The sequence below is a fragment of the Phoca vitulina genome, unplaced genomic scaffold (assembly GCF_004348235.1).
Source record: "Phoca vitulina isolate PV1807 unplaced genomic scaffold, GSC_HSeal_1.0 scaffold14, whole genome shotgun sequence".
Lineage (NCBI taxonomy): Eukaryota > Metazoa > Chordata > Mammalia > Carnivora > Phocidae > Phoca > Phoca vitulina.
The window spans coordinates 2,521,223-2,536,575 of NW_022589717.1; the positions used below are offsets into that span (position 1 = coordinate 2,521,223).

Sequence of the window (15,353 nt, forward strand, 5' to 3'; positions counted from 1 at the left end):
TTTTGTAGTAAATGGTATTAACTTAAAAGCCTGAAGCATAAATCAGTAAGGTTCAGATCAATAAGAAATTTCGTAAGTCTTATATGCTCATGTAAAAATTGATTCTTTTGGGGCTTTAAGTTTAACAAGTGAAAGGAAAGTAAGAATAATGGAAAATATGTACAACATTTAAAAATAATCTACCCATGTTACCAGTTTCTCTGATAGGGCATACACTCACATATTAATAAAAACTATGTGCTGATTATGAAAGGAAGATTCATAGGAGTGAGACAAGAATGAAGAAAAATTCTCTCAGACCCCTCACAGCCATTTACCAGATACATTTCTTATGCAGGATTGTAAATAATTCATTTTTTTAGAGTTATAATATGTTAGAAACAAAGGAAATTTTAGAAATCATGTAGTCCCAAACCCTCCTTTCTTTGTGCATTAAAAAACTGGATAGTTGGAACTTTCTGGTTTTTACTACCTATTGGTAGAAACTAAACATGTGAAAATAATGTGAAGGTTGGGTTTTAAGTCTCCATTATTTGCTAACATGTGTTACAGTTTTTTAAAAAAAACTTATTTATTTTATTTTATTTTATTTATTTATTTATTTATTTTTTTTAAAGATTTTATTTATTTGACAGAGAGAGACACAGAGAGAGAGGGAACACAAGCAGGGGGAGTGGGAGAGGGAGAAGCAGGCTTCCCGCAGAGCGGGGAGCCCGATGCGGGGCTCGATCCCAGGACCCTGGGACCATGACCCGAGCCGAAGGCAGACGCTTAACGACTGAGCCACCCAGGCGCCCCAAAACTTATTTATTTTAGAGAAAGAGCATGAGCGCTTGTGAGCGCATGTGTGCAGGTGGGGGGAGGGGCTGAGGGAGAGAGAATGTTAAGCAGACTCCCCACTGAGCGCGGAGCCCAGCATGAGGCTCAGTTCCGCATCCCATGAGATCATGACCTGAGGCGAAATCAAGAGTCAGACACTCAACTGACTGAGCCACCCAGGAGCCCCAACATGTGTTAAAATTTTAAGAGTAACAGAAGACTTGATACCTGAGGAAGGCTGGATGACCACCTGGTTCTTAGTCTTGGTGCAGTAACTTGGTGTGATTATGTCCCAGGTTTGGTTCTCAGCCATTAAAATTGGAGAATTCAATGATGCTAGTATGTTGGGGGTGGCAGGGCTCTGAGGACTGCACCACAGTAACAATACTCACGAGAGACATACATTAAACTGGGATGCCAGTTTGTCTATTTACAGTAAGTAGAATCATTAAGCTGACCAAATATCTTTGTTTATGGATGACTCTTTCCACCTTGAAGGCTAATATGAATGGAGAGCTGTATTATAATTAGAAGAGTTCTGGTGAGTATGAAATCAGATGGAAGGCTTTGTTTTAGAGGATCTTAATTACTACATTATTGCTGCCTCTTTCTCTGCTGCTGGGATAGGTCTGCTCTGGACTTGTGTTTTTGCCCATGGGAGGACTGGAAGCCTGTGACATGGATGTTTTAGTATGAAAATGCTTGAGGGCCTGTATTTGTCTTCTAAATTCATAATTCATAGATTTATTGTAATCCATGCATTTTCTGTTGGCACAGCCAGTATAAGTGAATAGGTTTGAGTTTCCTTACTTTGAATCACGTGTCAGTTAAGCTTGTCTCTGTGAGATTATACATGGGTCATCAGAATAAAATCTTGGATAACTTTCACAGATGGCTGATCATTATCTTAGTTCTTTATAATTTGTTGTTCCAAATTTCATTCCTATGTGAAAAATTCATATGTATTCAAGGGTGGCTGATACTCAGGTGTTGGTTATATCATCTGTATTTCTCGGAATTTAAACATTTATCAGAATAAAAAAGTACAGTCCATATATGAATAAGATTTCTTAGACAACTGTATAATAGAGCCTTGTTCTATTTGAATAATATGCAGGTCATAGTCTTTGCTTTAAAATAGGGGAAAAGGACAACTTAAACAAATTAGAACAACTATATGGTAGGATGTTATATGTTCCTATTTATGAAATGGTGAAGTTTAGATGCCAAAAGTGGGAAAGAAATCACTTACTATAGTTGGAAAGGTGTGTAGTGGAAAACTTTCTCGGTGAGGGAGTATTTAGGCTGAACTTAGGCAAATGTGGGGTGAGTAATTAAAGTGTAAATGATAAGACAGCAGCCTGGACACTTAGATCTTGTTTATATAGCCAGTGCCTACATATATACATATACACACACACACACACACACACATACATATATATATATATATATATTAGAAGAATGTGTAATTTATTCTCATTTTATTTTGAAAGGAAGGAAGTGAAGGACAGGTGTTGGTCCTTGGGGCCACAAATCGCCCTCATGCCTTAGATGCTGCACTTCGAAGACCTGGACGATTTGATAAAGAGATTGAGATTGGAGTTCCTAATGCTGCAGATCGGCTAGATATTCTCCAGAAACTGCTTCAAAGGGTACCCCATTTGCTCACTGAAGTTGAACTGTTACAGCTGGCAAATAGTGCTCATGGATACGTTGGAGCAGACTTGAAAGCCTTGTGTAATGAAGCAGGTGAGAGTGCTTTGCTACTGTGAGTCTGTATTGATGGGCTTCATAAATCTGGTTTATTTACATACTTATAATTTATATCTTATTTCTTAATGGAAATAGCTAATTTTTTTCTAATCATAAAATATATATTGAAAACTAGATAATTCAGAAAACTATAAAAAAGAAATAAAAATCACTCGTACCTCCTAAAAGTAACCATTATGGCAGCATATATCCTTTCACACTTTTCCTAAGTACACACAGACACACACATACACATGGATCATCGGATGCATTAATGGCAGTATTGATGATAACTATTTATTGATATTGTGCTATGGAAATTAGGGAGAAGTGCCTACAGGAGGATCAAAATTTTCCTTAAGGAGCAGCTTTGTATTTTTTGAAGTGCTGAAAAAGTACTTAGCAAAATCTAAGAATTCTATGCCTCAGAGTATGTGATGGTGATGTTTAAGTCTGAAAATATATAAGGACTGTTATTAATCAGTTGACTCTTTGACTTTAAGAACTTCACCACGGCATAAACTGTCTTGGCTTTGGAAGCCCTTAAGACCTTTTAACATTTGTGTAATTTTTCAGAGTAATTTTAACCATGAAAAATGTATTCAAATCAGGGCAGTTTTTATAAGCTATTGAAATATTTCATCAGGCAAATAAGAATTTACTGAAAAAATATCTGATTGTTGTTTTTGTTTTTATTTGTTTTTTGGTCCTAAGAGGATGTGTTTATTTTCTGGTAACCTCTAAAGGCTGTTCCAGTTTGTGACCTATCCAACATTTTCAAAAGGTGTTTTAAAGAAAGTTTAGCCCTTTTAGGTAATGGAAGAAATTGAGGTTTTTTAGTTATTTTAGAGCTTTAGTATAGAAATATGGTAACTTCTTTAGTTATTTTAGAGCTTTAGTATAGAAATATGGTAACTTCTTCCGAATTATTGATTCATAGTTAATATGTAGGCTTTAAAGACTCTTCCTTTAAGTCCTTTCATCTTTCTAATCTGGCTCGATATGTGCAGAGAAGAGAATATAGAACAAAAAACAGGTTGGAAAAGAAAATTTGGGAGGGATATTTAGGGGTCTTTGAATATCTTACTCCTGGTGGAGAAAATCAGTTTTGTTTTATTCTTTTTGAGCACTATCACAATTTCCATGTTAGAGGACTCACAGTTGGGGGGAACTATAGGTTATGTAGATTACAAGGCAAACGTAAACATTCTTTTGGTGCATTTTGGTCTAGGACAGGTCCCTTTCTAACTAGTTTCTTGTGCTTCACAAGAAATGGTGGATTTAGTCATGGAAATGAATTCCTTAGCAATCAAGAAGCAGAATTATCAGTGGATAACTTTGCTTCCTTCATTCCATTAGGTGAAAATGAAGAGTGTGGATTACTGTGTAGGTATTGCTTTTGACTTGCCCATCTAGGCAAGGATTCATTCTTCAGTACCCTTTATCAAACATTTGTTTTACTTTCTCATATATTTCATGCACTCTAGAAGGCTCTGGGATTCTTGCTGTCCAGAAACACACAGTCTGAAGAAGGAAAGAGATTTGTGAATAACTACTTACACAGTGAAATATGTACTCATAAAACTATGGAGAATGTAGTGACTTTCCCTTTGGGGAAAGGAAATGCTGTGGTTATTTAGAAAAAAATCATATCTAAGAAGAAGCTTAAAAAAAAAGTTCTATAGGCAGAATGAGGGGTGGTGAGAAGGTGGGAAAGGGTAAACATTTTTTTGACTGATCCTCACATCAACCCTGTGATATAAGTATCATGCTCAGGAGAGGTCTCATAGCTGGTATGTGGCAGAGCTAGGATTTAAACTTAAGGTCATTTTATTCCAAATCTATGCTCTGCATCAAAATTAAATCATAAAACACACATTTTTGTCAAAGTGGTGTAAGGCTTTTTTGATTTAATTTTTTATTTCAAAGGTAAGTATAGTCCATAAATTTTGTGCTAAGATGTTGAGGGGAAATGTGATAATGTAATTTACATACTAGATGTAAATAGGATCATCTACTTTCATGGGCACTATAGTACCCCCAAGAACTTTAGGAGGATGACAAGAAGATTTGAAAGATTTTACCCTTTACTTTGTTACATTAATTGAAAAAGTTGTGAAAGGATCAGAAGGAAGGATGGAGAGGGGCCTCCAACCTGAAGATAGATAGATAGATAGATAGATATATGGGGTATACTTGGTACATACGAGCAGTAAATAAATATTAACTTCTGTTAATGTGACTTAATAGTAATTTCAAATTATCAGTATTGAACTGATTTTCTTTTTTCCTCTAGTCTAGCAATGAATTGGTTTATGAGAAGGTAGTTTTTAAAAAGATTAGCATTGGGCACCTGGGTGGCTCAGTTGGTTAAGCGACTGCCTTCGGCTCAGGTCATGATCCTGGAGTCCCTGGATCGAGTCCCGCATCGGGCTCCCTGCTCGGCAAGGAGCCTGCTTCTCCCTCTGACCCTCCCCCCTCTCATGTGCTCTCTCTCTCTCATTCTCTCTGTCTCAAATAAATAAATAAAATCTTTAAAAAAAAAGTAAAAAAAAAAAATAAAAAAATAAAAAGATTAGCATTATAAGTAAAGTGTAGAGTAGGGAAAGTATGTGGTTTTGTGTATACTGTCTTAAATACTTATGTATGTTATGTAGTATCATTCTCTGTATAGCAGAATAAAGTTTAAGAACAGTGTACTAGGATTTTTTTGCAAGGCATTTTTCTAAAGAAGCAGGGAATGTAGTAGAAAACAGATTTTGAAAGTTGGACAGACCTGCTTTTAAAATCAGGCTTGTGATCTTGGGCACGTTCTTTGCCTTATCTGAGCCTTAGTTTTCTCTATTGGTAGATTTAGGCGGTTGTGGCAGATGATATCTAAGTGCCCTTGTAAATATGACATTCCCTAGATATAAGGGAGGACAAGAAAGAAAGGGGGGAAATCAAAAGGAAAGGATAGGAAGGATTAGAAAAAGGAAAGGGGAAAATAAATACCCAAGTTATTTACTAAATGTGTGCTGGCCTTATTAGCTACTTTCTTCCTACACCTGACCTTTCTGCCCTTTATTGTGTTCTCTTTTGTACCTGTTTTTCTGAATAATTTAAACGTAAGTGATTAGTCAGGGCTTTCTTCCCCAGCGTTCTTAGAGATAATGCCACAAAGCAGACTAGTGTCAATTGTGAAGTTAACTGCATTTTCTCATTGAAACAATTTTATAATTTCTGCCTATGCACTTTACATGAGTAAATTATAAATTTGGTTAATAGTGCAACTCAAAGGGAAAGATAAAACAACTCTAAAACTCGATAAGCATTAAAAATAGTAGGATTACATTCCAACTGCTGTAAAATAGACATAAGCGTATCCTACATACTGAACACACGGGTATCTCCATATATTATGATGTATGTATTGAGCATAGGAAGAATAAACTCAGCTCTGTGGTAAATTTGAACTAGTCTCCTAGTTATTCTCCACGAAATCCACATTCATTTCATATGTTCTCCATTCAGGATGGATCACTTGGAGCAGAGGTTCTCAGACTTCACCATGTATCAGAATCTCCTGGAGAGCTTAGTAAAACGGATTGCTGGGTGTGCTCCTTTCCAAGAGTTGCTGATTCAGTCTTGGCTGCTGCTTGTGAATTCTAACAGGTTCCCAGCTGATGCTGTTGGTTTGGGGACCACACTTTGAGAGCCGCTAACTTAGGACATTGGTTCTTAAACCTCATTGTGCATCAGGTTCACCTGGGAAGCTACACACACATTCCCTCTCCATGTTTAATTAAGGGAAGTAGGGAACTGGAGCCAGTATTTATGTTTCCCAACTGATTTTAAAGCAGCCAGTTGCAGTTGCTGTGAGCAAATATTCTAAATTACTGGTTTAGGCCAGTAGTTCTCCAGTTTAAACCTGTCTAAGAATCACTTGTAGAGCTTGTTAAAAGACAACTCTGGGCCCCATCCTACAGGTTCATTAGGTCCAGGTGGGGCCCAAGAATTTGCATTTCTATCAAGTTATAGGAGATACCAATGCTGTGGGTGCAGGGGCTATACTTTGAGAAGCAGTGATCTTGGCCCACTAACCCTGATTTTTGGAGACTGTAACTGATTTAAATAACTGGATAAATTTAGAGACTGTAAATCTCTGCCAACCTCTGATGGTGTTGAGTTTTTCCCAGAGTGTTTATGTGACAGTAATGTACTATTCTGAACTATATCATTTAATTCTCCTTCTAGGAGAAAATAAGTGTCTAAGTTTGTCCTGTAGGTACATATAATGGTTCTGAATAAAACTTTAAAATGACAATTCTGAAAGATAGAAAAGCCACAATTAAGGAAACAGGAATTAACAAGAATACAAATAAAAATATAGATATATGTTTTTCCTAGAATGTTCGCTTGCTTAAGATTTGTGGACCTGTGTGTTCTTTGAGTTTTTTGTGCATTGGCTGTCTGATGGTTTTCCTTCTTCTTGGACTGCCTTCTAGCCAGAGAAACCTTGCCTTTTTTAACAAAGGGTGGTGCACAGATGTCTAATAATAGCATACAAATGAAGTGGTTCAGAATTTCATATAACCTAAGTGAATTATGTTTCCCATTGTTTTTGTAGTCTAAAGGTTGTTGTTTGTGGGATACTAATACAAAAGATCAAAGTCCCTGTAGAATAAATTTGTTTGTGCATGCTTTTCCAGAGGCTAGAAGGTTTACAGTCTATTCCATAGTTTGTGAGAGTAATGCTGTCATCTTCTACAGTGTGCTTATCTCAGTTTTTCTAATTTTTTATTCCAGTGTTACTAAATATTTTCTGTATCTTTTAACTTTGTTTCCATAATGAATGTGAGAATTGGAAATACTACAGTAGTGTTGCTTTCAACACTTGGATCTTTTATCTGAGCAGATACAATGTTTAATGTTGAGCGTTGGGTGTGAAACTTACTTTCAAATGTTATTTTTTTTTATAATTAATTTCTGAGCTAGAGTGTGGTTTGATATGTTGTGACTTGTCCAAAAGCCTAATGTTTTGTAGCTCACCTTTTTAAGCAGAGAGCAGCTGCATTTTGAAATGCTTTATCTCAAGTGGACAAGTTGTTTACAAGTTCAACTCTGACACATCCTGACATTTAATGTCTATGTTTGTATTCTTCCTGGGATTAGGCTGCCTTTCTAATTAATTAGTTGCATAGCCTTTTATTAATTCCTTCAAAATTTATAATGTTTTAAAATAACAACATAGATAAGCATACCACACTTTTTTGGAAAACATGAAATGTTAATTATGTAGCAGAGACATGAATTATATAAACTCTGCTGAATGTTAGAAGATGCTTAGCAACAATGTTTTCCAAATATAGGGATTTATTATAAACTTATCCTTCTAAGGCTGCCTGTGCCATTTCAGGATAGTGAATATAAATAGAGCTTGATTTCTTCAAGAAGTGGACTCAGTCATTTTGTTTACAGTGAAAGGAAGTACTTGCTTCACATCCTAAGAATTTATCTTTAGCATCCTTGTTGATTACATATCATTTCAACATGTTCATACCAAATATTTGGGCCTTGATAAGATAGCATCACAGACAGGAAGAATTAAAAGTCTTATTTAAACAATGATTTTGTCATTATTACACTTAAGTAGGTCTAAGTAACAATCCTGAGTCTAATTACTATAACATAACTTTTTTTGAGGTGGAAAATTTTATCTGTCTTATACCAGAATTCTGAGATATTTATATCTGCTACTCCCCTCTCCCACCCTTCACTAGCTATTTTAACAGGAATTTATGGAAGATCTACTATGTACAAAGTATGCAACTGTCCAGCTCTTATGAAAGGATTTTTCTAAAATTTTCCACCATTTCTTGAATTCTGCCAATGTTGTTTTCTAAGTTAGAATTAAAATAATTGATTCTGCAAAAATTCAGTATTTTTAAATGAAGTTCAGGGAAGTAATGGTGTTTTGTGGTAAGCTTATGGTGAGCTGTAGATTCAAATGCTACACTACTCATTTAATTTCTTATTTTCTGTTTCCTCACCTGCTAACCAGGGATACCATATTTTTTTAAGAGTTCTTAGGTTTAAAAATGTAGTCTGGCTGCAGTAGTTATGATATATACAGAACCTCGTAATGTCACTGTCTCTCTTTAAAAAAAAAAATTCGTATTTTGTGTGTATTTGTTCATTTCTCTGGTGGATGCTTATTTTAATTTTGGCAGTACTAGTATTTTATGGAGTATTCTTGGTTATCCTAGTACAGGAGATGTTAGGGAAATCTGGCAGAATCCTTTACCTTGCTAGAGAAGTAATTTTTCCTGAATTTGGATCAGTAAAAGTCTTGCCCATCAATAACAAAATGCAAACTAGAGATAATTTGATAGGACTTGTTTTGGGGTGCCTCCCTGACAGATTTTCTTGCTGAACTTGGGAGCTCTCTATGTCATACACAGGCAGAGTTGCAGACTCTTCCTGCCCCTCTCCATTCCACATTGAGTCTGCCGGAGGCCTGCAGTAGAGCAACAAAATGAAATTGATGTATCACGATCATCATTTTAATTAATGCTTCTTATAATGGATATCTTTATTCATTATTGTAGCTGGGCAAACAAGCAGTAATTATGCAGTATAAAATCTCCTGAAACAATGAATTTTCTCCTCTGTTTTGTAATTATGAAATGTAGTGATAGTTTTATGTGTGATGTTGTGAACAACACTGCATAAATAATGGCAGATTTTTTTTTTTATAAGAGGTAGAATTTTTTTTTTTTTTTTTGGTCAGTGAATTGGGTATCTTAATATTACTTTTGTTCTTCATTTGAAACGACTGAAGCCAAATGGTTTGTTTCAGAGAAACAGGTGGTAGTTTTGATTCTGTTTAAGCTCTCAGTGATAGATACCATTTACTTCACTAGTGGAAACTTCTCTGAGTTGTCTTGCCAAGACTGTAAAAGAGGAAACTTGAGGAAAGGTTTTCTTCCTAATTGAAGCAATCACAGAAATAAAAAATCAGTCTGTCTAAATAAGTTATTTCTAAGAGTTATTTTTTATTTAACCTTTATCAGATCCTGTCAGCTTGATTTTCAAAATTTATTCAGAATTTGAGTTTTTTTAAAAAAATGAACTGTTTCTTTTGTGCTTGTCTGCACTGTGGTGTTACCTGCTCCCTGCCCAGTCTGTCTTCCACCTCCCAACCCTCCTTATCCTTACATTGTCTGAGGTGCAGGACTTTGAATTGCAGGCTTTGGAGACGAGAGTCTTGGTTAGAGATAACTGTCAGCAGTTAGATGGTGATGGAAGCCATTGAAATGAATGAAATCACTTAGAGTAAGTGGAATTCAGACATTTATTCATTTATTGAGCCACACACTGCACTGGGTGCTAGGTCTGCCTCAATGAACAAGACAGACTTGGACCCTCTCCTCTTAGAACTCAGTGTGCACGGGCAAGTACTGCAGAGTAACAGGTTATCACAGTACCTGTGTGTGTTGGGTGTTTGTGAGTGATCAGGAAGGTTTTAGAATGCTAATAAGGAGAGAAGAAGGGTCCTGGGGAATACCACCATTCAGTGGTTGGCTTGTTAGAAAAGATCTGGTAGGGGCACCTGGGTGCCTGAGTCTGCCTTCGGCTCAGGTGATGATCCCAGGATCCTGGGATCGAGCCCCGCATCGGGCTCCCTGCTCGGCGGGAAGCCTGCTTCTCCCTCTCCCACTCGCCCTGCTTGTGTTCCCTCTCTCACTGTGTCTCTCTCTGTCAAATAAATAAATAAAATCTTAAAAAAAAAAAAAAAGAAAAGATCTGGTATAGGAGACTGGGGAGTGGCTAGGAGATGGGAAGAGAACCAAAAGAAAGTGGTGACTCAAATGAGGGAAGATTGCAGAGAGGAAGCAATTAGAATTAATATTGTGTTAGTTACCACTAATCCAATGTGTTAGCCATTGCTTGAATTGCCTTACACATATTGATGCATTTTTTTACTCACCGCATGCCTTATAAGGTTATCTTCATTTTATAGGTGAGGAAACTTAGGTTGGAGAGGTTAAGGAACTTTCCTAAGATCACACAGGAAATAAGTAGTGGAGCTAGGATCAACAGTATTCGTGACCACAGTGACATCAATCGGTTAGTTTCTTACCTGGGAAATCGTGGGGGCCTTGGAAGAGAGTAGTTCTAGTGGGGTGCTGTGGCTAGCTGCTAGACTGTGATAAATTGAGAAGTGATTGAAAGTTGAGGGAACAGAGATAGTACTTGTGAACTACTTTTTCAATTTTAATGTTGTGTTGTTATTTAGAGTTTTGTACGTTCCGGAAAAAAGGGATGAATATAGTTGGCCTGCCCTCTGCCTTTGCCGCATCTGTGCCCCTTTTCCTCCTCATGTCAAAATCAGATCAGGTTATATTCCATCATTATTTTCCTGGTTCCTCTTCTCTGACCTGGGCCTTGCTCTAGTCCACCAAGCTGTAAATCTTCAACCTGTCTTGGCATAAGAATTGTGCTGTAGTCAACTATCTTTTTTATTTTTTTAAACTCAACATTGTAACATAAGTAAATAATTTGATATTAAAAATTTGAAACTAAAAGCTATATTTTTAGGAAAGTTTGTTAAACCTGGGAGTGGTGAAGTGAATTTATCTTGATGTTTTAGAACTAGAAGACCCTCTCAGAAATCATTACTAAATTCCCTTATTTCATAGATGAGGACAGACTATGTGATCCATCCAGGTTCAAGCAGTGGGTGAAATCTTGGCCCAAGATTCAGGTCTTGAGACCAGTATGCCTTCTGTAGTGCTATTACTTTTAAAAGCAACTTTTGAAAGTGATAGTGGCTTCAGAATAGACTTGGCTTCTGCAGTCAGCTTACGTTACACCATTCACTTGAGGTATAAATAAAGCAAGAACCACAATACCCTCTTTGAGGGTATTTTGTTTGATTTCTTTTCTATTAATGAGCAGTGAGAAATGGAACTCTCCCAGTGATGTATCAAGTGATACTTACCACCTTGTCTGTACTTAATATTGAGTTGAGGGAGAGTAAAGACTCCGGATAAAACAGAAATTTTCTATAGTTTGGATATTTTGAAAAAAATATATTTTAAAAAAGGAGACTTAAATTTTATTATAGTTGCTTTCAGACTTCATGTGCCTGAGGAAATTTTACGCTCAACTTTTATAATTCAAATCTGACATCCAGATGCCATGTTTCATGTTACTTTGTCATATAATTAAATGTCTGTAGGGTAGGTAGTAATTCTGAAAAGCATTATTATTCCTGTGATCCGTTTAAGTTCATTGTTAGTTTCCAATGAAGGAACTTAATTGCAGTCTCAGAAATAATGTCATTATTTAGTAAGCACTGGGTATAAAATTGTCGATTCCATATGTGTAAGGCAAGATGATATTTGTTGATTGAATTTGGAGCAGATGGTTTTGAAGAACATGAATTTAGAGTAATTGCTCTTATCCGGAAGTGATTATTTCTGGATAGTGATGCAGAGCTTGAGGGGGAACATGTTTTAGACTGGAAAGAATGTGTTGGCATTAGGCTTGCCTGAGGCATTTTGACTTTTCTTCATTGTGTCTTGTTTTCCATTCTCAAAACTTTTGAGAGCACTGGAAAATAGAATAATTAAAACAAAATGACCCAAATTTATTGTTTTAATTAACTACACCTGTTTTTTGTCTCTCAAAGTTGTGTTTTTTAAGAACATAGATGTACTGCTTCTGTTTTTGTTTACATTTTAAAAATTAACTTTAAACTTCGTAAGAAAAGGAAACGTCATAGATTGCTTGCCCTAAGCTATATTCGCTGATGGTGTACATGTGTCCATTTGCTCCTCTAGTTAATTGTGTACTTCTGGTTTATAAAAATATGTGTATTTTTTAAAAATTTAATTTCTTGGCAAAGATTCTAGTATTGCCTGATTAGGAATGGATGATGTCCAGTCATTTAAGCTTAGCATCATAAAATTTTAAAGCTGAAAAAATAATTTAGATAAAATATATTTTATTTTTTCCATTTAATAAGTTATTGAGATAACATATGACCAAAGAGGCTAAGTTTTATGTAGTGACACCTGAGCTAGTAGCAGATCTAGGACCACAGAGAATTGGTTGCATTAATATAATAATAGCTCCAGGGATTTTTAATTTTTGCAAGCTCCGATATACATTTAACATTTAATTCATATAAATTCTGTTTCAACTTGTACATTATTTTCAAAAAGCATTTGTATAAAATAGAGTAGCTCTATATAGAGTCTAGAATCATGGAACCTTAGATTGGGAAAGAATTAGAAGGCCTATGGCAGGAGTTTCATGGATCCCTTAAATTTTTATAGCTTTTACAAATCTGTAATTTTCCATATTTTTTTTTTAAGATTTTATTTATTTATTTGACAGAGAGAGACACAGCGAGAGAGGGAACACAAGCAGGGGGAGTGGGAGAGGGAGAAGCAGGCTTCCCACTGAGCAGGGAGCCCGATTCCAGGACCCTGGGATCATGACCTGAGGCCGAAGGCAGATGCTTAAGGACTGAGCCACCCAGGCACCCCTCCATACTGTTTTTTTTTTTCCGTTTCTGACAGTGCTGCATGTTGTCTTCTCAAATATCTGTGAACAAATTAATAGAGATGGATTTAGGTTTATTTAAAACATACTGTTTTATGTTTCTAAGTGTGAATTCTTTTAAGGACAGGGGTTTTGTCTTTTATTGTTCTACAGGGCCTCATAATCTCTAAAGTTATGCTAATTCTTGTCCCTAGGCCTTTTTATATACTGTTCCCTCTGCCTAGAATATTCTGCTGCCTCTGTGGCCTCAATTCTCACGTTACCAGTTTAACATCAGCTCATTTTTCAGGTCTGACTAGGTTGGACCCACATTTTAGTCTCTCTTCATTTGTGAAATAGAAGAATGTACTAAATGATTTCTCTGAAGGTTGTCTAACTCCAAACTGTCACTAATCCCACAAAACTGGGTTAGATGTCCCTGACATGTGTTTTTGTACCACTTTGTTCTTTCCATGTCATAATATTCGGCACAGTTTATAATAATTGCCATTATGTGTCTTCTCTTTTAAACAGACTATGAGAGTCTTATCTGCTTCTTGCTCTTGTGGACTCATACATGTAAGAGCTCAATACATTTGTTGAATAAATAATGTTTAGGAGGTACTCGGTGAATATTTTGAATGAGTGAATAAATGAATTAATATTGAAGAAGAGTGCCTGTGAAGGAGTAACTTGTGGTTGATGAATGTATATTTTCTCAGTGGCTAATATTTTAATAGTTGCCTTTAATATGAACTGTAGCTGAATTGGCGAGTAAGTAATGCAGGTATGGCATCGTGCTTCTCTTATCAAGAACTTTTTTAAAAAATACTTTCACATTAATTAAACATAAGGAATGCTCTTATCTCTCCTCAAGTCCTGTTTTTTTTTTCTTTCTCACTCCCAGTCCCATACCAAACATACCCATTTGTATAAACATATTCTGAAAATGAAAACTCACTGTGAGGACTGTAAATCGTATACACAATACATACTGTGCAAAGTATAGTATATTTGCACACAAGTCAACTTATTTACTAAGCCCTCACTGATACTAAGACTAATAAAGGCTTCTGTATAGACAATTCATAGAACCTTTTTTACTATTCAGGTATGTATTCAATTTTTCCATTGTGTTGCTTTTTTAAAAAAATCATTGATTTGTAGGAATTCTTAATATAGCTTGGTTATGAGACTTTTGGATATATATATGTATATTTTAATGTCTTCTGATTTTTATTCTCTTCATATTCTCTTTGGAGGAACAGAAGTTTGGGACTATATAATATATTTATTATAATGTATATAAATATAACGAAACCAGTTTATCAGTATTTTCCCTTGTGACTAGTGATTTTTGAATTCTGTTTAAGAAATCTGTTGGGGCACCTGGGTGGCTCAGTTGGTTAAGCATCTGACTCTTGATTTTGGCTCAGGTCATGATCTTGGGGTCGTGAGATCAAGCCCTGAGTTTCACTCTGCGTGCTGGGCATGGAGCCTGCTTAAGATTCTCTCTTCCTGTGCCCCACCCTGCTCACACACTCTGTTTCTCTCAAAAAAAAAAAAAGAAAGAAAGAAAAAAGAAATCTATGTTAATTCCACTGTCATGAATATTTTATATTATCTTCTTTAATCCTAAAGATGTTTTATTGTCTTTCACATTACCATCTATAATTTATACCCTTTTTCCATGTAGGTAATCAGTTTTACCAGCACCAGTTAATGAAATGAGCATCTGTCTTTCCTTGCACTGCATGTTACCTTTGTCATAAATCAAGAGTTTGAGTTTATTCTGAATTCTCTGTTCTGTTTCTTTGACCTCTTTATCCTTGTGTGAATTACTGAAATGTCTTTAATCACTTCAGCTTTATTAAAAGCTTTAATTTCTGGAGCATAAGTACTCCGCCTTCCTTTTTTCTTCTTCATCAGGGTTGTCTCGACTGTTCTTGGCCCTTTGCATTTACTTATAACTTGAAAAATCAGCCTGGCTGCTTAGGTTTCTCTCTCCCTTTTTTCTCCCCACCCCCCTGCTCCTCTCTGTCTCTGTCTGTCTCTCTTTCTCAAATAAATAAATCTTTACAAAAAAATCAGCTTGGTAGGCTTCCCCCACCCCAAACTGGATTTCAGTTGGAATTTTTAAGTCTCTTGATCAATTTGGGGAGAATTAGAAAGTTAACATCTTTGCAATCCATGAATATGGTAGATCCCCTCACTTATTTTAGGTCTTCAATTTCTCTCAAAGT

The 15,353-nt window shown here is 35.9% G+C and overlaps 1 protein-coding gene across 5 annotated transcripts in view; it reads left to right on the forward strand.

Moving 5' to 3' along the window:
• SPATA5 (spermatogenesis associated 5) overlaps positions 1-15,353 on the forward strand; it is a 335,078-nt gene that overhangs the window by 16,962 nt on the left and 302,763 nt on the right. For 4 of the 5 annotated variants that reach the window (XM_032412773.1, XM_032412776.1, XM_032412775.1 and 1 more), the window contains exons 9-10: positions 2,316-2,571; positions 13,645-13,689. In XM_032412773.1, coding sequence (XP_032268664.1) covers positions 2,316-2,571; positions 13,645-13,689 — 301 coding nt within the window. The remainder of the gene's footprint in view (positions 1-2,315; positions 2,572-13,644; positions 13,690-15,353) is intronic. The other variant, XM_032412774.1, reaches the window with a different exon arrangement.